Genomic DNA, 23078 nt, shown 5'->3' on the forward strand with positions numbered 1-23078 from the left:
AAAAATATGCAAGCTTCATAAGTGATTCAAGATAGGAAGAAAAAAGTAAAGTACATTGAAAGGCTCAGTAGGTTTTTTTTGGGGGGGGGGGAATAGGAGTCACCTACCAGCTTTCCATCCAAACCAATTGGACCCTAGGATAATCAGAAGCCAAAAGGACATAAAATTGTTAAATCAAATGAATGCTGATGTCAGGGTAAATGCAAACTTGTGGAAAAGTTTAGGCTATTTTTCGCTGATTGTCGGCAGTGAGGTGCAATGCCCTTAGGACATCTCAGTCAGCAAAGCTGAGAGAAAGCAACAGCAGGGGAAGCAGATATAGAAAGGTATTAATCAGAACAGGATGTTGGAAAGTCACCAGGCAGTTGTTGGTGCTCGACAAGGAGGAGTTTGTGAAAGCTAGACTTGCAAGCCAGAAATGTTATTTTGGAACACAATATATGAAATAATGCATCTGGCTTTTATTTTTCCTTCTGAACAACTAGGTAGCTAAATGAGGTGAACTGTGTACTATTAGGCTGCTACCACAACTATAGCTTCAAAAACATATCTTGAGTGTAAATACTTGTCTCTCGGAGGTTGGATGCAATTCAAGGGTGAGGTAACTAAACTTATTTATGTTATGAATTGGAGAGGGATCAATAATAGTCAGTTTAAGTTCTCTTTCTCCTAAACTTCCCTTTCCTAAATAGTCTTTTTGTAAATATTTGAGCATCTTGATTTCCCATGTACCAACATTTATTGTGGCGATCTCTTTAGATTTCGACAAATTCACCAATATGGATTCCAGAATGATGTTTTACATCATGTACTGTCTTCTGAATATACTAACTTTCAGAATAAGATTGGCTTATTTATTTTTACAGGGTCAAGACTTTTAGCTCAGAATGGTCTCTCTGGCTTTTGGAATGGGGGAGCAGGGTTTTGTGCTTTAAGAAAATCAGAAATTACAGTATTTACAGAGATTAAATCAATAGTAATGGAAATTGACATTCAAAGGGGCTTCACAAACGCAGGGAAAATGTTTTGGTTGGTTGTTGTTTTTGTAAAAAAGAAAGAAAGAAAAGCTTTAATGTCAACTTTTTAAATATTGCTGCAGATTGTCTTAGTCCATCATAAAGCAGATGAAGTGATCAAATTTCACAGCTGGAAGAAATAGTCTGGAGTTAACAGATGGAAGCTGTTTATGCAGTATGATTTGGGTTCCACAGAACCTTAAGGACATGCCGCATGGAAAAACAACTTCCCTTCGGTATTAACATTTAAGCTTTTTCTATAAATGAAAGCAATGTGTTTTAAGTTTATTCAAATGAGTTCTCAGTTCTATCTGCTTATTTATATGTCCTTAACGTAAGTCAGCCCCATACATATATTCATACATAACAGCACAATAATGGCCTTTTCTTTGGGCTGATGTTTCGTTAACACCCTCAGATAATTACATTCACAGACTTGCACCCACAATTGGGGCTAGAATTCAAAAGAGCTCCCAGGCTCGCAAAACATTTCTGACAATCTGCCCAGGGGTGACACAAAGGAAGCTACTGTGCTCCAAGCACTTTTGAAAAATCTGACCTTGAATCGAGGCTGTATTCTTTTGAAAACATGTCTCTAAATTTGGATGTTGAACACTTGAAAATCAAACCCCTGGGGGATTTTGGGAATCTGTCCCATATACACTAATGCAATAATTAAACATTGGCTGCCATTTGAAGCATATTTACTATGAAGTACATTCCACTGTATTCAAACATGACTGTGAATGTATTTAGAACTGGGCTGTTTATCACTGTGGACAATTGTGCAGGCAGAAAAGGAGGGTGTCTGAGGGATTCTTGGCTGGAAAGAAGACTTATTTCCACAGAGTGCTATATAAATATTTGCTAGCTAATCCTCACCTCTGTGGTGAGGTATGTTGTGCAAATGGATAGAGAGATAAATCCTTTAAAATGCCTCCTCTAGGACTCTCTCAGCCAGCAGTAAGCTTAACAAGTTTGGTCCACAGCAGAATAAAACATTTTACAGTACAATCCTATACCCATTATCCTGGGAGTAAGTTCTGAATAGAAGATGTAAAGGACTACAATGTCAATCAAAGTGACCTTTCTTCAGCTGTCTCCATCACCTCCTTATCTTGTATATTTATTTTCCACATATCTGTGAGTTTGTTCACCTGCTTTCTCCTCCTGAATAATTTTGGGTGCATGGACAACCATGTATGGAACAGACAGGATAGAAAACAAACTGTGCCTGAGGAACCTGCAACCTTTCACCTGCAAGAACCACCATTTGTGATCTCCCTAGTAAATGTACAAAAAAATTACAGTATTGATCTTGTCCCTGTCTCTTGCTCACAAGAAGCCTTGCAAGTTGATCTGGATATTTATTTACTTTTTTAACAGGGTGGGGAGGGAAATGGTTTAAACAATTTTTTTAAAAGGCTCTCCCATCAGATGTCAAAGAAATAAACAACTATCTGACTTTTAGAAGACATCTGAAGGCAGCGCTGTTTAGGCAAGTTTTTAATGGTTGATGAATTATTGTATTTTAATATTTTGTTGGAAGCCACGGGGTAGAATTATTATTATTATTATTATTATTATTATTATTATTATTATTAAAATTGCTTTGAAGAAGAGATGTCAGAGGGCTTCCTTTTGTCCATACACTCAGGAAGGGGCGGCACATCATAACGTACCACCATTTCCAGGGGTTTTTTAGTCAAAAGTTTTTTAAAGTATGGCAAGTGCCATGCTTTCTAGCCACTGCAGGCAGCTAGGGCTTGTTGTTTAAAATAAGGAAAGAACCCAAGAATTCATTGGGCTACCTTATGCAAATGTAGGTTGGTGATGAACCGTCCTCTGGGAATAATAGTAATAATTTATTACTTATACCCCACCCATCTGGCTGGGCCTTCCCAGCCACTCTGGGCAGCTTCCAACAGAATATTAAAAACACAATAAAACATCAAGCATTAAAAACTTCCCCAAACAGGGCTGCCTTCAGATGTCTTCTAAAAGTCAGATAGTTGTTTATTTCCTATGGGAAGATTTGTAGACATGTGATCTGATCCACATGTCTATGTTTCTGAACATGTTGTGGCAGATGTGGAATGAGGAGCTTTGCTCCCAACTGCATAATGAACTGAAATCATCCTACAGCCCTTTGCATGAAAAGGCAAAAATTCAACAGGTGAAGCTTTTATGGGGGGGGGGGGAGGCCATTGTATGTTTGCCTTTTCAATTTATGGCAGAAGCACTGAAGGAAAATATATATATGGGAATGCTATCTTTCCATAAACAGTGGTACCTCGGTTTAAGAACTTAATTTGTTCTGGGTGTCCGTTCTTAACCTGAAACTGTTCTTAACCTGAAGCACCACTTTAGCTAATGGGGCCTCCTGCCTCTGCCATGGCGTGATTTCTGTTCTCATCCTGAAGCAAAGTTCTTAACCCGAGGTAATATTTCTGGGTTAGCAGAGTCTGTAACCTGAAGCGTGTGTCACCTGAAGCGTATGTAATCTGAGGTACCACTGTAATTGGTTATCATACTTGTACCATCTCGCTTATTTTCTCACAAATACAATAAATAGTCCTCTTCTTGCCAGGAAAGAAATCGTTTACTTTACTCAATTCAACAGGTCTATTTTAGGGTAAATGCTTAAGGAGTCTAGCTACAAGAATTATCTCAATCTGCAAATCATTTGTACATCGTACTGTGACAACTCTTGAGCACTTGAGCAAAACCAGTTTTATTCACTGAATGGAAAATATATCAGTGGATAAAAGAAAGCCACATAGAGATTTGTATTTATAAGAGAGGTTAATATTAATAAGAGGTTAATATTAAAATGCCAATTTTAAAAGCTTTTCTGTGTTAAACAGCACTTGCAAATTATTCAGTTTAGATTCAGGTAAGATGAAAGATGGAACATGTTTCTTATAACCTTTCCTCTGCTGGTTCATGATTCACTCTGCTGCTGTTCGTCATGAAACCCATTAAAAATAAATGATCTCCATTTCTTCTTCCTACCTAAGTTAATTATATGTTTAGCAATAGTCGCTTTATATTGGGTGCTTTTATGCGATTCCCCAGTAGTCTGATGAGATTTCTTTGTTACAGGAAATTTGGAATTCAGGTAGGTAGGCTAATGTGTTCTTGCTAAGCTTCTCCCTGCTGCCTTCCCTTTCATAGAGGAGTTACTCTACATGCTAAATCCTTTCTAGTAATGAAACTCGCTGCTGCTTCTGCTGGAATGAGTATAAGTGGACTGTTGTTAAAAGCAGCAATTGAAAGAAACTACTTTCACCCACCCCAAGGTCCTGTGCTGGATCTCAAACATATCCAGACCAGGGGTTTTTTTTTCAGCCGGAACACACCGAAACTCAGTCCTGGCATTCCTCAGGTGGTCACCATTGCCATTATAAGAGAACAAGGGAGGCGTTCATGGTGAATTCTGGCACCTCTTTTTCTGGAAAAATAGCACTGATCCACACCATATACTTAAACATTTGAAGCATATAGTTTTCCCCACAGGATAAACTGTAGTTTATCAGAGCTCCAAGTCTCAGTACTCTTAACAAAGTAAAGTTCCCAAAATTATTTTGGGGAAGTTGTGAGTTTTAAATGTATGGTATGGACATGACCAAAGGTTCTGATAGACCACATGGTTTGCCTGCAGAAGGTCCCAGTTCAATTCCCAAGATCTCCATGGAGGTTTGGGGAAAGCCCTGTTTGAAACCCTGGAGAACAACTGCCAGTCAGTGTAGACCAGGCTTCCTCAGCCTTGGCCCTCCAGATGTTTTTGGCCTACAACTCCCATGATCCCTAGCTAACAGGACTAGTGGTCAGGGATAGTGGGAATTGTAGTCTCAAAACATCTGGAGGGCTGAGGTTAAGGAAGCCTGGTGTAGACAATGCTGGCCTACATGGTTCTGACTAGAGCAAAGCACCTTCCTGTGTTTTTCAGTGCTGTCTACATCAACAGTTAGTGATTCTTCATGGTTTCAAACAGTAATCTCCCTTAGCCCTACCTAAGAGCTGCTGGCAACTGAATCTGGGACTTTCAGTAGGCACAGCCTGTGCTCTACCGTTGGATTACGTCTCCTTTCCTTGCTTCAGCAGCAACCGTTCTGGCTAACAATTATGGTAGTTCCAATTGGCCTGAAATGTCTAAAGGTATAGCAGTTCTAGGAAATCTTCTTTGGTATAGAAGACTGCAGAGCACACCATACTAGGAAGTGAAGAACTGTCCACTTCTTTGGGAACCAAACAGGCAAAACTCCAGCAGCCACATTCAAGTGTCTAGCAAGGTTTCTGTGAAATAGCACTGTGAAGTGAAGGGAACGTCTGGGATAAGTGGCCACCTACACATTGAGAATACAAATGTTTTGCCTAACCTTGCTGCCAGAAACAGTGCCAGTGTTATAACTTCCTTTAAAAACTTCCTTTAATCAAGGATCCTAGGGCAGAACAGAAATTACAAGACACAGCACAAAAATTGAAGACATTAAAACCAAAACATCACCAATAAACCAAAATAGACTTCCACATATTTAAGCAATACACAATTCCATAGCCTAGCATCTCATCTATCTCCAAAGGCCAAATAGAATGGATATTCATCAGCGGATGTTTAATCACTTCCAGGCTGTGATTAAACTGGTATCCCCAGATACATTAAAAGAATGCCACAGAGGATGGATAGAAAGCATATACTAGGCTATCATCCTTATTCTTAATTTATTTGGTAAGTGATATCCATAATATCATTTACCAGATATCATAAACTGGTTTGTTTTCGTTTTGCTTTGTTTGTTGGATGCTTAGGCACGGTGAACATGTGTGAAACATTTTTTTATAAAGCAGAAAGAAGCCTTCTGCCCCATACTTAAATGCCTAATTTCTTTTCGAAGAAACTGAAGCCCTCATATCTTTAAATAGAAAGCACATGGCCAATTCATCAATGCCAATGCCATTCTGTGAATATATTTGATGTGGCTAGTGCCTTGTTGATGAGAAAACAATAAACTGTGAAAAATGTCACTTCTCAAAAATTAGCTGGCTGGAATTCAGCGGGAGATGGATTGTTGTAACAGCTGTGGCATGATGACTTTGATGAATTAGATTTTTGTTCTGTCCTGGTATAATTCTGAATAAACGCTGTCTCTCCCCCTCCTCCACCTTGGCACGATGTAAATCATTAATATACCAAAGCAATTCTAAACAGCAATCTGTTCCATTATCTCCCACTTAATAAGCAACCAGTTTTCCACTGGGCATACCCATTATGTCAAGGTGTGCAAGTGAGAGAAGGGGGAGAGCCAATATGTTTTTCTGTGGTGGCCCTATGACTCTGGTATTCATTGCCTGCAGACTTCTAGAAAGCTACCGCACTCTAGTCCTTGAACACCTTTTCTTTCCAGGTGGGCTAAGCATGAGTGGCATTTCCTTTACATTTGTGCTTCTTTTAGCTGTTGGCTTTGCTCAAATTTGTGTTTGTATTTGGAGCCGGGCATGTACATGTGTGTGTTTTAGTGTTTCTGATTTACTAATGTTGTGGAGGTTTTCGGAAGCTGCATCGTATTTTTTAAACATTATTATTGAAACTTTTAGATTGAAGCAATGTTAGATTATTATGTAAATTGCCTTGTGAGAGTTTTACTCAGAAAGGTAGCCTACAAATATATAGGGGGGTTTAGTATCCCTTTGGGCTAGGCTTTTCCTAATTGTAACCTCTGGGGAAAGTGAACAAACCTCCATGAACTGCAGGATTTGTCCTTCCATTTAAGATGCAGGTGGGGAACACTTTTCTGTTCAAGGGCCACATTCAATTGTGGGCAACCTTCTGGAAGCTGCATGTCATTGGTGGTGGGGGGAGGGGAGCAGAAGCAGTGGTGTAGCGTGGGGGGTGCAGGGGGGCGGCCGCACCGGGCGCAACATCTGGGGGCTAGGGTTAGGGGGCGCAAATTACTTGCCTTGCCCCGGGTGCTGACAACCCACCCTACGCCACTGAGCAGAAGTAAAAGTGGAAGTGACTCTCACTTTTGTATAGTAGGTGAAATTTCAGCCACACAAAATCCATAAGATTCTAAACACAAACCTTTCCATCCAGCCAAGCAAGAGGACTTATCGTGGTCCCAGAAGACATTCCAGTCAGGCATGGGTACCAGCTTGGAAAAAAATATATTGTGGGGGCCCAGGTAAGCTCTGCCCTGCATAATCAATCACATGACACAGTGCACACACACCATTTGAATAGGAATGCCCATCAACTTTGTGGGGGCTTGGCCCCCTCAAGCATTTTATTGTGGGGGCCGAAGCCCCCATGGCCCCTAGGAGATGGCTCCTATGCAGTCAGGCGAAAGCACTTGAAGAGGCCACAGAACTGGGTGATAAGGGGTGCATTGTAGGGGGTTGGACTAGATGACCCTTAGGGTCTCTTCCACACCCCTACAATTGTGTGATTATATGTTGCCTCAGTCATCTCCTCTTACAGTGGCTCTGCCCCCTTCCTCAGGAGACTTATGCAAGCCTTAAAATGAGTCCATAGCTCATTTTGGAGTCACGTGCTCCTATGTGGAGAAACCACGGGAGAGTCATTCCCATTGTCTGAGGATAATGGGACAGCCGCATCTTCAGACCGGAAAGTGTAGAAAGGAGTGCTGATCGCTGAAGAAGCCATCCAAGACATGTTGACATAAAAGCATATAATTTCTTCATTTGGTCCTCATTGTTTCTCACTCTTCGTTAATTCAAGAATAGGAAGCTGCATTGGTTAATTTAGTTCAGTGTTGTCCACACTGACTGGCAGCAACTCTACAAGGGTTTTTGATTAGGGGCATTACCAACTCTACCTGGAGGTGCCAGGGACTGGACCCGGGACCCAGGATGTTCTACCACTGAGCTACAATCCTTTCTAAACAACCAAGTCTGCAGCTTGTTTCTTGTTACAAAAATAAGTCTTTTTTTCTTCTTGTTAAAGCAGGTCACAATTCTGTTTCAAAATATCCAGAGAGTTTTTTCCAAAAAAGTAAAAAGAAACTAAATTCCAGGGTGTGTGTGGGTGTGGGTTTTTTTTTTTTAAAAAAAAAGATATTAGCACTATTGCCCTGGTTCAGGGATCTTAAAGTATCAGCAAAGGAAGTCTGTAATTGCTTAGCCCTATGGGCAAATTATACTACCTATGAAATCATGCAGAGTTACTCCTCTTTGGGCTCCAGAGTAAAAGCATTGCCCTTAATCTGTAATGCTGCCTGTGAGATTCGTCCCCCTCGCCCTCTTTTTCTGTTGTTCATGAAAAGGGCTGCTGTGCTGCATTGCACCCTCATCACTGGAGTTCAAAGTAATTGATTGCAGGTTGTGCATCTGGAACAGGATACAACATATTTCTCACTGCGGATCTGAAATTATCCAAATAACTCAAAATGGCATGACTGTGCCCCTGTTTTCCGTTTTATGGGAGAGCTCCTTTGAAAGGCACAGCAGGACCACAATCACAGACAGTTCACCACCACTGCCAGCATGTGAACTCTATTCCAGCAACAGGGCTGCTTCAATTTAAGAAGCAAACCAATTTTCTATTCCTCTTTGTACCTAATGCCAGGCACTGGTGGTTTAGAGCAAGATCAAATTTCTAGGTACTGAAATGGTTGCTGAAAGCAAGTAAGTATGCAACTCACAAAAGTATACTTGTTGTTGACATCCATCTGTCTCGAGAGACAATCTCCAGGGGTGAAGTCCAACTGCTGTGTTACAAGCACCCTGGGGCACAAGCCTGGGCAATGTGTGTGTTGGTCCAGGGCTGCCTAGACAACAAGAACCCCTCTTGGCCTTGCTGATTTGGTCTAAAGGAAAGCAGAGCAATAAACTGAGCACAAGCTTGGCTGCAGGAGTTGCCAGGAGGAGGTGTACAAGGCACCATCCAACCATCTTAGGTACTTCACTGTGAATTTGTGTTAGGTCTACTCCTTAGCCTTTTCTTCTCCCAAAGATATCTCACAAGGCAGCAGAGGTTTAGGATCAGAGTTTCCTTCTCCTCTTCCTTCCCAAGTTGATGAGCACCATCTGCCCCTATTGGTTGGATAGTGTTTTCGAGGTTACCAGCATGAGTTTGACCAAACTGCGGGAGGTAGTGGAGGACAGAGGTGCCTGGCGTGCTCTGGTCCATGGGATCACGAAGAGTCGGACACGACTAAACGACTAAACAACAATAACAACATCTGCCCCTCACTTTCCTCTACAGCACATGCAGAAACTACCTTCTTGACTGTTGGACCCACTATTGGTCTTGTTCACTCAATCTGACAGAACCTTTCTTAGTGTGCAGGAGAGGTCACTAACTCACCAAGGGTTTGAAACCCATCAACCACCCTGACATAATAATAATAATAATAATAATAATAATAATAATAATAATAATAATAATTATTATTATTTGTACCCCGCCCATCTGGCTGGGTTTCCCCAGCCACTCTGGGCGGCTTCCAACAAAGATGAAAAATACACTAAAATGTCACATATTAAAAACTTCCCTGCCTTCAGATGTCTTCTGAATGTCAGGTAGTTGTTTATCACTTTGACATCTGATGGGAGGGCGTTCCACAGGGCGGGCGCCACTACTGAGAAGGCCCTCTGCCTGGTTCCCCGTAACTTGGCCTCTCGCAGTGAGGGAACCGCCAGAAGGCCCTCGGAACTGGACCTCAGTGTCCGGGCAGAACGATGGGGGAGGAGACGCTCCTTCAGATATACTGGACCGAGGCCGTTTAGGGCTTTAAAGGTCAGCACCAACACTTTGAATTGTGCTCGGAAACGTACTGGGAGCCAATGTAGGTCTTTCAAGACAGGTGTTATATGGTCTCGGTGGCCGCTCCCAGTCACCAGTCTAGCTGCCACATTCTGGATTAGTTGTAGTTTCCGGGTCACCTTCAAAGGTAGCCCCACGTAGAGCGCATTGCAGTAGTCCAAGCGGGAGATAACCAGAGCATGCACTACTCTGGCGAGACAGTCTGAAGGCAGATAGGGTCTCAGCCTACGTACCAGATGGAGCTGGTAAACAGCTGCCCTGGATACAGATTTGACCTGTGCCTCCATGGACAGCTGTGAGTCCAAAATGACTCCCAAGCTGCGCACCTGGTCCTTCAGGGGCACAGTTACCCCATTCAGGACCAGGGAATCCTCCACACCTGCCCACCTCCTGTCCCCCAAAAACAGTACTTCTGTCTTGTCAGGATTCAACCTCAATCTGTTAGCCGCCATCCATCCTCCAACCGCCTCCAGACACTCACACAGGACCTTCACCGCCTTCACTGGTTCTGATTTAAAAGAGAGGTAGAGCTGGGTATCATCCGCATACTGATGAACACCCAGCCCAAACCTCCTGATGATCTCTCCCAGTGGCTGCATGTAAATGTTGAAAAGTATGGGGGAGAGGACAGAACTCTGAGGCACCCCACAAGTGAGAGCCCAGGGGTCTGAACACTCATCCCCCACCACCACTTTCTGAACACGGCCCAGGAGGAAGGAGCAGAACCACTGTATGACAGTGCCCCCAGCTCCCAGCCCCTCAAGACGGTCCAGAAGGATGTTATGGTCGATGCTATGAGCTTGTGTCCACACTCACCTATTTTCTATAGATGACCAATACAACACTGGGCATTTCAGTTTACTATGGCAGTCAGGAGAAAAAGAGGTGTAGATCATTACTGCTAAGACTTGGGTACACCTGCAGAAGATAACCTTCATCTGTGGCAAAATTATGCTGTCTATTCAAGGAGCATGGCAAAAGTCTTTACAAGACTTATTAAGGCATTTTTTTTTTTACCCATGTGAGCTTCTAATTTTTGAAGGGACCAGAGGAAATTTCAATGCTCACATGTGCATCATGCTGTCTATTCAAGGAGCATGGCAAAAGTCTTTACAAGAGTTATTAAGGCATTTTTTTTACCCATGTGAGCTTCTAATTTTTGAAGGAACCAGAGGAAATTTCAATGCTCACATGTGCATCAGTCACATCTCCCAGCCTACACATGACCAGCATCAGGGGGCTTCATGTAGTAGGATTTCCAAAGGGATGGAAACTTTTCCACTGACCTCTTTATCATTTATTTATTGACCAGCAGGATATCAGCATCAGAGTTAACCCTGTGCATTCCCATGGGTACTGAACATCTGAACAGGGCTATAGTTTAAGGATTTCTAGATGATACATGGTGGATACATACCACAAGATATTTTGGCAATAAGAGTGAGCTTAAAAAACTGGATCCCAGATTAAAAGTGCACATATAACGGAGTCTTCTTCCAAAGTAGCATTTGCCGGTGCCTTTCCAGTTTGTCTGCATCCAATAATTCTCCTCTCCTACAAAAACTTGTTCAAATAATCATAACTCACTGCAAAAACTATATCTAGAAATGTTTGCATGAAACAGGTGAAATTGCAAAAACGCTTCCATTAAATACTCCAAATTTCCTTATTAACTCCTCCACAATATTAAAATTGTTTGCACAACTGCAATTTTCACTTAAGTCCACATTAACATTGTGTGTGTGTGTGTGGCATAAGTTTGATTGTTAACTTGATAAAGGCTGTGTTATTAGCCAATCCTAGCTAGTGATGTCTCTTCATCAGTCCTGCAGTTTCTAAAATAAAGCTATGATAAAATCTTTACGTAAAAGACCAGTTTTAATAAATTGCCAAATCACACATTTGAGTGCTGCCTTGATAAAAAAAAAAGTTACTTATTTGAAATCCAGACTCTTGCCTCCCCTAAATCCACCTCAAACACCAGAAGCTTTCCAACTCTCTAACTACATTTTAAGCTTATTTATACCCACTGTGGAATAAAAAAAACAACATATGCTTTTAATCATATCTGGAAAAGCATGATAGAAATACCAGATCACACTTTACACACGTGAAAGGCAAAAATTCAAAATAAGTGCTCTTCTATCACATTGAGCATGGAGGAAAAGCTCTGGATAATTGATCTGCACAGCTGGAAGTAGAAATGCTTAGGTCATTTCCTATTTAGGGATATGCTGTGGAATGGCTAATGGGTTAGACTACCTGAAGGAAACCACAGCCAATTAGTTCCATTCAAATGGGACCTTTTAAATAATTTCTATTAAACCCCAGTCTTGCACTAAAGCATTGATTAGGAATATATGCACAGGCTATGCTGGTGAAAGATATTAAAACTTACAAATGACCACAGCTGTCTGCAACATGCTCTAATCCACCCCTTCACACTCACCTATGAAAAGTTTAAATGATTGCTCTAATTCTCTGAAAAATCTGCAAGCTGAAATAATCTTGGTAACTGCCAATCAGGAGACACGATACCTGTGTTAAATGAAAACATACCCCTGAACATGACCCTTAATTTTTGAAACGCTAAGACATACTTTACAGCTGTTCAGCAGTATGTGCAGCAGTATGCGCAGAAGTAGATAGAGCACATTGCTTTGCAGTTTCATTCATTTGGTAACTTCAATCCAAATGACTATTGGTAGGAAAGGCTCTTGCCTCAAACTAAGAAGCACAGCTTGTCAGGCCATTGGCTTGACTCCAAAAGCATCGTCTCAGATGCATACTCAATATTTTTGCTTGTGTAAGCTCTAATGCTGAAATCATTCTCATTCTCATACACATACAACCTACATTTATATGCATATACAGGATTAGGCTTTTAAGAAAAGTGGTCCGAAGTAAATAAGATCATGAAGAAAAAGCAGTTGCTTTTGCTTTCGGAACAAACACCAAGCAACAATGGCCAGGCATCCAGCTTTTCATAGTATGTATCTTTATTTCATTATGCTAGGAGTGCCTAACTCTAAGTCTGACTAGACAACTGATCTGTCAGTGGAAGTGCAACTCCATCCAAAGTAAGTCTTTCCCCCTAATTCCTGGCACCAGGAACTATCACTCTACAGCACCTCCATCTTGTCAGGATTCAACTTTAGTTTATTGGCCCTCATCCAGCCCATTACTGCCTCCAGGCACGGATTAAGCACCTGTAGTGCTTCATAAACATCCAATGGAAAGGAAAGACCGAACTGGGTGCCTTTAACATAATGGTGAGCCCACAGCACAAGCGTTAAGGAGCAAAACAGAAGCCCCCCATTGCTACTTTCCAGAACCAGCCTGGCAGGAAGGTGCAGAACCATCGTAACTCAGTGCCTTCTATTCCTAACCCACAAAGCTAGTTCCAAAAAACACCATGGTTGATGGTATCAAAAACTTATGAGAGATCAATGAGAGTTAGCAGGATCATACCCCCATTCCTCTAATACAAGCAAAGTTATTTCAGTGCCAAAACTAAGCCTTAAATCAGATTGAAATGAATCTAGATAAGGCACATCCAAAACTGGCCAGTCATCTCTCTCTCAAGCACCTTGGTATATGTCACATTACTGAGTCCATGGAGGACCTTATGAGGAGAGATATATCAATGCCTCTTTAAGAGCAGCTAGCACAATCCCCTTCCTATAAGGAAACATTTTTCATTCCCCGAACCAACCCAGTCAATACCCACCAACTAGCTTTTATAAGCCACAATGGACAAAGGTTGAGATTACATGAATACCTACAAGCATCTTGTTCTCTCTTCTTTAGGCCCCAATAACTGAAATGAATCCCAATTAAACAGGCTTAACGATGCCCCGGAAACCTTCATCAGACCTACAGATAGCACTGAACTAGTGGTCTATCTCATTATAAGGCAGCTTCCTGTTTTTCACTTTTTAGAATCATGAAATCATGTTAAAAAAAATACCTACATACAGGCACAACTTGTCTGCAGGCAAATTCCTTCCTAGGCCCAGATATGGTGACTAAACAATTCTACAGCAAAGGCAAGTAAAAGCACTGCCCACTTACCAGCGGACAGAGACACCAGATAAACAGTGGGTGGATGGGACAACCGCTTTGGACTGTGCCATGAGCCAGCAGTGCGGTCATCTTTTATGCCCTATAAGTGGACTCAGCCTAGAACAGGCATAATCAGGTCCACAAGAGGGACATCACATACACCGATGGCCAATGACTGGGCAGTTTACATTTCAAATTTATTGGTGGGCAACCCCACTAGCATTTTCTCCCCCTCCCCTGCCAATGGCCAAGACCACAGCTGATGTCAGCTGACCATGCAAGACCTCCAGCACTGCAACCTTGACTCCCCAGCAGTGACGCCGGGCAGCAACTACTGCCCCCGTGAAAATTATGGTAAGCCATCTTTTTGTGTATGTCTTCTGTAAAAAAGGGACATGTCACATACACAAAAGTATATATTTGGTTGGTAGTACCTTGACAGTCTTAATTATGATGGATGCATTATTTCATATATTTAAATTTCTCAGATAAAGTTGTAAACATGCAAATGGTACAGAAGTGGGTTATATATGCTGCTAAAAAATTGCTATCCTAAGAGATTTTATGAATTTTCAAATACCGCTGGAATTATCTTTGCTGGAGATGTGTAAAATTAAGTCACTTTTTTTTGCAACTGTAGAACTGTATCCAAACAAATAGCATTTGAATGAAGAAAACTAATATACAAGATGGATGTACTTTAAGTAATGTTTTAAATTATGGTTTAAAAAATGATGTCGCCATTCTAGAATGTGAAAGTTCAATAGACAGAAATTCAAACAATTGTTATATTGTCTTCCATGTGTATATCATGGAATTAGTCTTACTTGCTAGATCCTATGTAAAGATTTGCTAAGAGAAATATAGAAAATGTCTCATTCTGAATTCAGCAGAATACACCAGGGAAGGTTAAATTTCCTTATTCAGCCATAGAAAAGCACAAATATAGTTAAGAAAATAATGGTTTTGAAAGTGATACATGCATTCCATTAATATACAGTAGGACAGTTACCGGGTAGCCATTTCGCCCTGGTTGACCCTGGTTGAATGAAATGAAATGGAATGATACTCATTAGGAATACATACAATGATATGTGAGGCTACACACCTGCTTTGTACATTAACAGGAAATGTAACTTTGTATCACTGCTGTCTCTTTTTACAATTATTTATATTCTCTTGCCCTGAAAAGTGCATTTATAGGAACAAAAATGTCGTTTTAAATTCAGCATTTGTTTTTTCAGTCAAGGGTAGCAGAATATGCATGCTTACTTAGAAATAAATCCCACTGAATCCAAGGGGGCTTACAGTGTGCATAGGATTACAGCTGAGTTGCTCACGAGTAAGCAACACTGGTTTCAGTGGGATTCATGCATGCAATGAACTGATTGCAGGATTTCAGTTGCACCTAAAGTACAGTAGTACCTAGGTTTTCGAATGTAATCCATTCTGGAAGACTGTTCGAGTTCTGAAACGTTCAAAAACCAAAACTCAATAGCCGACAGCTAGGCATCAGGGTTTTGCACTCAGCGGAAGCTGCATTTCCTGTTTGACTTCCGAGGCGTGTTCAAAAACCAAAGCATTTACTTCTGGATTTACGGCGTTCGAGTTCCAAAACGTTCATCAACGGAGACATTTGAAAACCGAGGTACCAGGGTATATCAAATTGCTCTTTCTATACTCAAGATTGCTTAAATGTGTTTATGGTATTCAGGAACACTACTCATATATTTGAAGAGGTCAAATTTCAAAAGCAAAAAGATACAAATTCATTTGTGATTTACTTTATGTGCTAAAATCAGTTATCTGTTTTGTTGTTTTGTTTAGTAGCTATAATCACATTCCTAAAGCATGATGCTTTGTTTATTTATTTACTGGATTTATGTAACGCCTTTCTGCCAAGGCACCCAGGTTGGTGTACAATGTACACTATATAAAATGAAAACTGACAGAGTTTTCTCATAACAGCTGATCAAATGTGTGTTCCCTGGCCTGGGTTCCCTTGCTTCTGTCTTCCCTCCGAGCATGTAGTCTCCCAGGGAAGGCAGAAAGAATGTATAAAAACACACTCAGAATATATAATCCCATTTAAAAATCCAAGGTTGTGAATAGGCAGCATAACAACACATGAAAATCCAAGACTTCACTTACTTTTATAATTGAAAAAGAAGTTTTATATCATTGGATTAAAAATCCCTATTTAAAAATTTGTGTCATGTTAGAAGAAAGTCCCACTGAATTTCAAATTTTAAGTGAACTTAAAACAGAGAGCCTTATTTCATAAACAGGAAATGTGAAAGAAGCAAAGAAAGCTTATCTCTCTCCATCAAGATGCTATCTTCAAGACTATTACCAAACACTTTGGTGGTTTCACATACATATGCAAAGCACCTGTGGTAGCCCAGGTTCAGCTAAATAGGACTGCAGCATGGATCAGGAGGTGGGGTCAACCAAAGTCCATATATGTTATGGTTACCAGATTTTTTTCAATGAATCCGGGGATACTTTTTTTTAAAAGCTGAGTAGCAACAGTAGTGGGGATGGTGAGGCAAAAGACCCTGGGCCCAAGCACATATGCAAAGCCCTTCTTTCGTACACTGTGAAACATAAATGTGCAGAGATTTTTAAAAACTGGGCAACAGCGCACCCATGACTCCCAAGCTTCCCCCGATCTCCTGCCCCCTTCCTCCTTTGTTTTGACTGATCGGGGGAGGCTGGGGAGTCACAGGCGGGTGACTCTTGCCCAGTTTTTTTTTTTAAAAAAACTCTGCACATTTATGTTACACAGGGTGCAAAAGAAGGGCTTTGCACCTTGCCTGGCAGAGAAACCACGCGCCTTGCGCCCCTCCTGGGCAACACCCACCCACCCATGACTCCCGAGCCTCCCCTGATCTGTCAAAACAAAGGGGGAAGGGGGCAGGAGATCTGTACCACCGGACGTCCCTGGTTCCCCTTTGGCAGTGGCGGCAGCAGCAGCAAGCAGCTGCTGAAGCCAGCCAGAGCCAACTGCGCTACCAGGCTGGCTCCAGGCTGCTGAGGCTGCCGCTGCCACATTTCCCAGGGACAGATTTGCAAATCTGGGGACATTCCGGGGACAGAATTTGTCTGGGGACAGATTTGCAAATCTGGGGACATTCCGGGGACAGAATTTGTCTGGGGACAGATTTGCAAATCTGGGAACTGTCCCTGGGAACTGGGAATGTCTGGTAACCCTAATATGTGTGCTCTCCTTCACTGGACTTAGGTTGCAGCAGGTGCTTTGCAGATGACAGAAAACCCAGTAAGTCTAACAAACACTTTATTTACACATCATGAATAGTCATAAAGAACCAGTGATTAATGTGTCTTTTATCTATAATGTGAGAACAGAAGGAAAAAAGATAACCTGAAACTATTTTGGGGGTTAACAAATCTAAGGCCCAATACGCCACAGTTGCTATTCCTGTTTGCTACTATTGTTGTATTGCAACAGTACCCAAATGTTTCCATATGGTGGACTGATTTTTCCAATGAATGGGCTCTGGTGGCTTGAAGGAAGCTTCTGCCACATTTTCTGTAATTTTGCTGTGCCCAAATCTACCTATCTCTGCTCTTCCCTCTGCAGGGCAGAGCTTGAGCCAAAATCCCCCAGCTTTAAATAAGGATATGAATTAGTGAAAAAGCCACTGAACAAGTGTTGTATGTTGAGAAGGAAGGATCTATCAGATGGAGCAGGAGGTTCCCAGATTCATGGTACTCTTTATCCGGAGGAAGGGGAACCAATGGCCCTTGAGATATTGCTGGAATGCAACCCCCATCTGCTTTAGGCAACATGGCTAATGTTAAAGTATGATGGGAGTTGTACCTCAACAACAATGGAGGGCCCCACCCCTTTCTTAATCATACAAAAACCCTACTGGGGTAAATTCTGACAAACAGAAGCTCCAGTTATAACCAAGTGATTCTCGTTACTATTAACTGTTTTAAGAAAATAGTAACAATCTTCACATGATTTACTAACTACAAAACAACCTGATTTTACTTAGATATGACTAGTCATATTCCAAAGTTGAGCCACTGGTCTCGTGTAAGGCTTGTTCACTCTTAATACTATATATGTGTGGCCTGTTACACATGAAGAATGGGATACCAATGGACAAGATGGACTTTGTTCCTCTTCTTGCCACTGTTGCTGCTGCTCATTTCTCTACCAAGTGAATTTCCAGGGCTGTTGGCAAAGTGTGATTTGGTTTCTCTGATCTCACCTTTTAATCACAGATTAAATTGGATGTATCTCAAAGCCCTTCGGCCACATGTGAGGTGCATTGGAGAGGGGTTCCACTACAGGAAGGGAAGCCAGAAAGAGACGCCACCAGAAAAAAGTCAGCATATTACTTTCTGTTCTGTTCTAAAACATTCTAACCCTGAATTGCTAGAATGGGGTTGGTGGTAAGAGTGTTCTTATAGCTGGAATGAGCTTTCCCACATTGTATGTTCAGGTTTCTAGCCTCTAAGTGTGTAGGATGTTGCAGTGGCGTAGCGTGGGGGGTGCAGGGGGGGGGCCGGCCGCACCGGGCGCAACATCTGGGGTTAGGGCAAATCCACAGGTTAGGGGGCGCAAATCCACGGGTTAGGGGGCACAAATTACTTGCCTTGCCCCGGGTGCTGACAGCCCACGCTACGCCACTGGGATGTTGGGTTGGTAACAGCATCTTTTCAGCCATTAGTTTGGAAAGGCTTTCCTCTTGCCATTCTGTGTTGTGACTTAGCAGTTTTATATTGTTTTGCTTGCTTATTGATTTATGGCTTTTTATTGTACTCTGCTGTGTGTTTTGTTTTAATGTGCTGCTCACTGCATTGGGGTCTTTTTGGGCTGAAATGTAGTATACAAACAAATAGTAGTAATAATAACCTGCTTCCAGCATTCATGTATACTGTTCTGCTTCAAAATGTAAAAGACAAAACCCAAAACAAGAGAAAAAATAATATTGAAAAACCATTTGATGTTTAAAACATGTTAATAACTGAGAATGTATTTAGGATGATACTTGGTACATTTAACATATTCATTATTTTTACCAGTTTTCAAAAGCACTTTCTGACTCATTCATGATAACCATAGATGATCCAATAGTATATCAGTTGTACTTACAGGAGGTCCTACGAAAAGAAAAGACAAGGAAAGAAAGACAAATATATGTAAGTTTATGAAAACTTGAAAGGTATTCATATAGAGTGTCCATATAGATATTTTTTTTGATGAAAGTAGTGGCATTTTCATTCTTCTCACCCAGCATTAAAGATTATTATTTTGCTGTGAGTGCCAAGCCATCTCATGTACAAAATACTTTGTGTTCACAAGTACATCTCTGTCTACAGAATTTTTCTTAAACATGCAGTTCTGCAACCCTTGTAGTCTGACTAATAGGAACTCCCTCCCTTTCCCCTCTTGGATTTAACCTCAGCACCAAGGCAGAATTGCTTGAATCTACAGTTACTCCTTCTACTTTTCCTAAGACAGGCCAACTTTCTTTTATAATCAACTCCTTTCAAGGCCTACTTATAAAATGTTCCCCATTAAAAATGTCACACTTTATGAAGCAATATTAGCACATTTTCCCAATTATTTACACTCAAAAGCTTTTTGTACAAATGTTCTAGAGAACATGATCAGAGGTCTGCAAATCACATCTAATATTTCTTTCAGGCTTATTAAGAGGAGCAGCTGTAGCCATCAAATCAATGACTTTTCATTAGCTTTTATGCTTCCCTTTTTCTTCTGACTCAAGTATGTTGCAAAGGGGGCACATAACAGCAACAGCTGTCCTTGAAGTTTGCTTTAAATATAGTCAGACTTTCATTTTTAACAATGTGATTTTATTGTGTAGTTAACTAAAGTAATTTCTTGTTGTTGTTAAATGATCCTAAAGAGAATTTTAAACTTACAAGGTCTTTTTCTATCAGAAAGCAAATTAGTTTCATTTGTTAATAATGTCATGTGTTTATGACATTTAAAGGCTCCAAGGACTACTGAAATGCTATGCCAAATCACAGTGGTTTCATTTGATTTATGAGGATGAGCTGCCTAGGGCTCACACGCTTGTCCTCTTGTGGTATGGTTGTCAGTAAGCTGTTGAAAGCTTTGATTTCCATTTAAATGTAACTGCAGTTTAATATCATCTGAAGCCTAAACTGTAGATATACAGTGGTGCCCCGCAAGACGAATGCCTCGCAAGACGGAAAACCCGCTAGACGAAAGGGTTTTCCATTTTGGAGGTGCTTTGCAAAACGAATTTCCCTATGGGCTTGCTTTGCAAGACGAAAATGTCTTGCGAGTCTCGCCATTTCCCCCCCGCTTCCCCCCCTTTTTCTAAGCCACTAAGCCGCTAATAGCCTTTTAGCAGCTCAGCCGCTAAGCCTTTAATAGCCATTAAGCCGCTAAACCGCTAATAGTGCTAATCCACTTAGCCGCTAATGGGGTTGCTTCGCAAGACGAAAAAACCGCTAGACGAAGAGAATCGCGGAACGGATTCTTTTTGTCTTGCGAGGCACCACTGTAGGTTGTTGAAAGAAGCCAGCTTCATAAACTATGGTTTGAAGTTAGCTTGTTGCAACAAACAATGGTTAAACCCTTTGTATAGAAAAAATTAAAAATAAGTTTGCTATATCTGTGTTATATATTTGTTACACTTGTTTTGTTGTAATACATGTGTTACTGTTTTTATATTTTTAAGTCTCTTTGGGGGGGAAATACTATAAAAATTGTTTTTCATATATGAAACAGTATCAGCAAGCATGCCTTCACAAAATGAACCAGGTGAAAACACACACACCAGAAGCATTACTTTTAAATCTGAAACATACCAATCTCTCCTCTTCTTCCTCGCTTGCCTCGTTTACCAGGAGGACCTGAAAAGCAAACAGTTCCCGATTTGTAATTGAGGAGTGCAATTGAAGTGGGCTAGTACATGCATGAAGTCAACGTGACACCCAGCATGGGATCAGTGACATCACGATTCAACCACAAATGCCTCCTAATGGTCTTTCAAGAAAATAGCCTTCCTTGTCCCATCCTCAGCAAAAATGCCACAAAATTCATTGGCACTATTTATTTCATGTCATTGTACAGCTTGGCTTGCCTAGCACATCTAGTGCTATGCATGTTTACTGGGAGGTATGCCATGCTCATTCCTAGGCAAGTGTGTCATGGATTGCAGCAAAACTATGAATGCCTCAGTGGTTTAAATAACAACAGAAGTGTTCAGCACATGTATAACATACTAGTAACAAGGAAAAAGTCTTGCTTGCAGCAGTGGTTAGTCAAAACTAGGGTTGCCTTATGTCCAGAATTTCCTGGACATACTCAGGATTCAGCTGTCGCGCACTGTGTTTTGGCGGAAATCGCAAAAATACCCTGAAAAATCCGAACACATATGGCAACCCATGTCAGAAGTGCCATTTTTGGCTAATTCCAGAAAGATAGCTGAAAAACATCATAATTCTTTTGAGATTTTGCAATAAAAAAAAAGCTCAACAACTTAGTCAAAACAGAGTAACTCAGAACACCTGAAATAAAAGAGTCTTTGCTTGTTGCCTTACATGAAATCCAGAGCCATGATGCCATTATTAAGGCCTCTCCCATTCACCTGCACTGCACATTTCAAACAGTAAAGGGACCAGAAGCAGAGCCTCTGAATTTCTGATAATACCTCAGACAAACTGTCATCAAATATATGGTTAGATCTGAAATACTGACAGGCATTATGTTTTAACCTTTGAAATAAAGCAGAGATGAGGAACCTGTAGCCCTCCATAATGTTGTGGGACTCCCAACTCCCACCAGCCCTAGTCAGAGTGGCCAATTATCAAGGATGATGGAAGTTGCAGTCTAGGGACATCTGCAGGGCTGGCTGGATTTTTCTGCACATTCTGGATGTGGCTGTGTGTTGAAATAGACAAATGCTGGAGGGAAAAACAGGCAAAAGTTGTAACATACTGAGGTCGGTTTCAGATTACCAGTAAAGATGGGCAGCATCTTAAACATTTTCTTCTTTTTGTAATATATATTTTCCTGGCCACTTGATGTAGCCAGGAACAGTATGAAGTCAACATGACACCCAGCATGGGATCAGTGACATCACGATTCAACCACAAATGCCTCCTAATGGTCTTTCAAGAAAATAGCTCATCTCAGCTGCCATGCCATCCCATAATATAATGCTTGAAGAACACTAAGTCTTAATGTAGCACCATTCCAGATGCATTGAAGAGAAAGAAAGATGGCAGTTCCTGGTCTCCTTTAGAGTTATAGACTTGCTTGCCTGTATCCTGCTGGACAGTGTTCTGGGACAATACAGTTGATGAAAACTTGTTTTCATAAATTAATCCCTAAGCATTTAATTAATGTGCCATCACTAATAACACCAAAAATGTGGTTGTAGGATAGATTGGCTGTTGTTAGTATTACTCCACCATGCAAAAGGAGAAGAGCTGGCAAATTGCATTTGTGTCTGAGCATCAAGGGATAATGTATAAAGCCCTATTTCCTCTCCCTTTCAAGGCAGCAATGCATTTCCAGGAGAAGCAGAGGGAAATGCTGGATTTTGGGCCAGCTTGTGCAAGATACCCAAGTACAGCATTCTGCAGACTCTCTAGCATAGAAAAGGCAATTGTTTGTTTTCTCCCTATCCATATGTTCTAGCTATTAGCTTGGGAAAGGATCCTGCAGCAGAATTCCATGCCTTCCTTTCTACATGCAGAATAGGTACAGTACCACATGCATTGCAATTCCTGGTCCAATATAAAAGTCACCAATTAATCTCAAAACAATTAATTAATGTTTAAGTACAGACAGTAAATTCTGTGCCGAGTAATACCTTACCAACACAAAGCACTTTAGAAACAACCTCTTGTTTTAAATGTCACTTTCAGTTTTAAAGCCTCTGAGAAAGAAATGTGACTTCTCGGTGGAACAAACTAGTGTCATGAAGATTAATGAAACCAAATAATACACAGAAAAAACAGTGTACAGTAGTTCAACTTGATGGCTACTTATAAAGCATTCAATGTTTTAAGTAGAACAGCAAGATCTGGTGCTATTTTCCTGCTTCTCTAGAGAGGTATTTTAAACAAGTTGTTGTTGAGGATAGCATTAATCAATTTAATTTCAGAAACTGTGTTGGTTTATATTTCAATCCCTTGCTATCATGAACTGTCTGAACAAGTTACAG

At 41.0% G+C, this 23078-nt stretch overlaps 1 protein-coding gene across 1 annotated transcript in view; it reads right to left on the reverse strand.

The window, feature by feature from the left end:
• The window catches only part of COL25A1 (collagen type XXV alpha 1 chain), a 297431-nt gene that overhangs the window by 129165 nt on the left and 145188 nt on the right, over positions 1–23078 (reverse strand). The window contains exons 3-4 of the mRNA XM_028743095.2: positions 20713–20757; positions 19001–19008 (exon numbers count right to left, since the gene is read on the reverse strand). Of these exons, the coding sequence (XP_028598928.2) occupies positions 19001–19008; positions 20713–20757 (53 nt within the window). The remainder of the gene's footprint in view (positions 1–19000; positions 19009–20712; positions 20758–23078) is intronic.

Source organism: Podarcis muralis, chromosome 9 (genome assembly GCF_964188315.1).
Source record: "Podarcis muralis chromosome 9, rPodMur119.hap1.1, whole genome shotgun sequence".
In the NCBI taxonomy this organism is placed as follows: Eukaryota; Metazoa; Chordata; class Lepidosauria; order Squamata; family Lacertidae; genus Podarcis; species Podarcis muralis.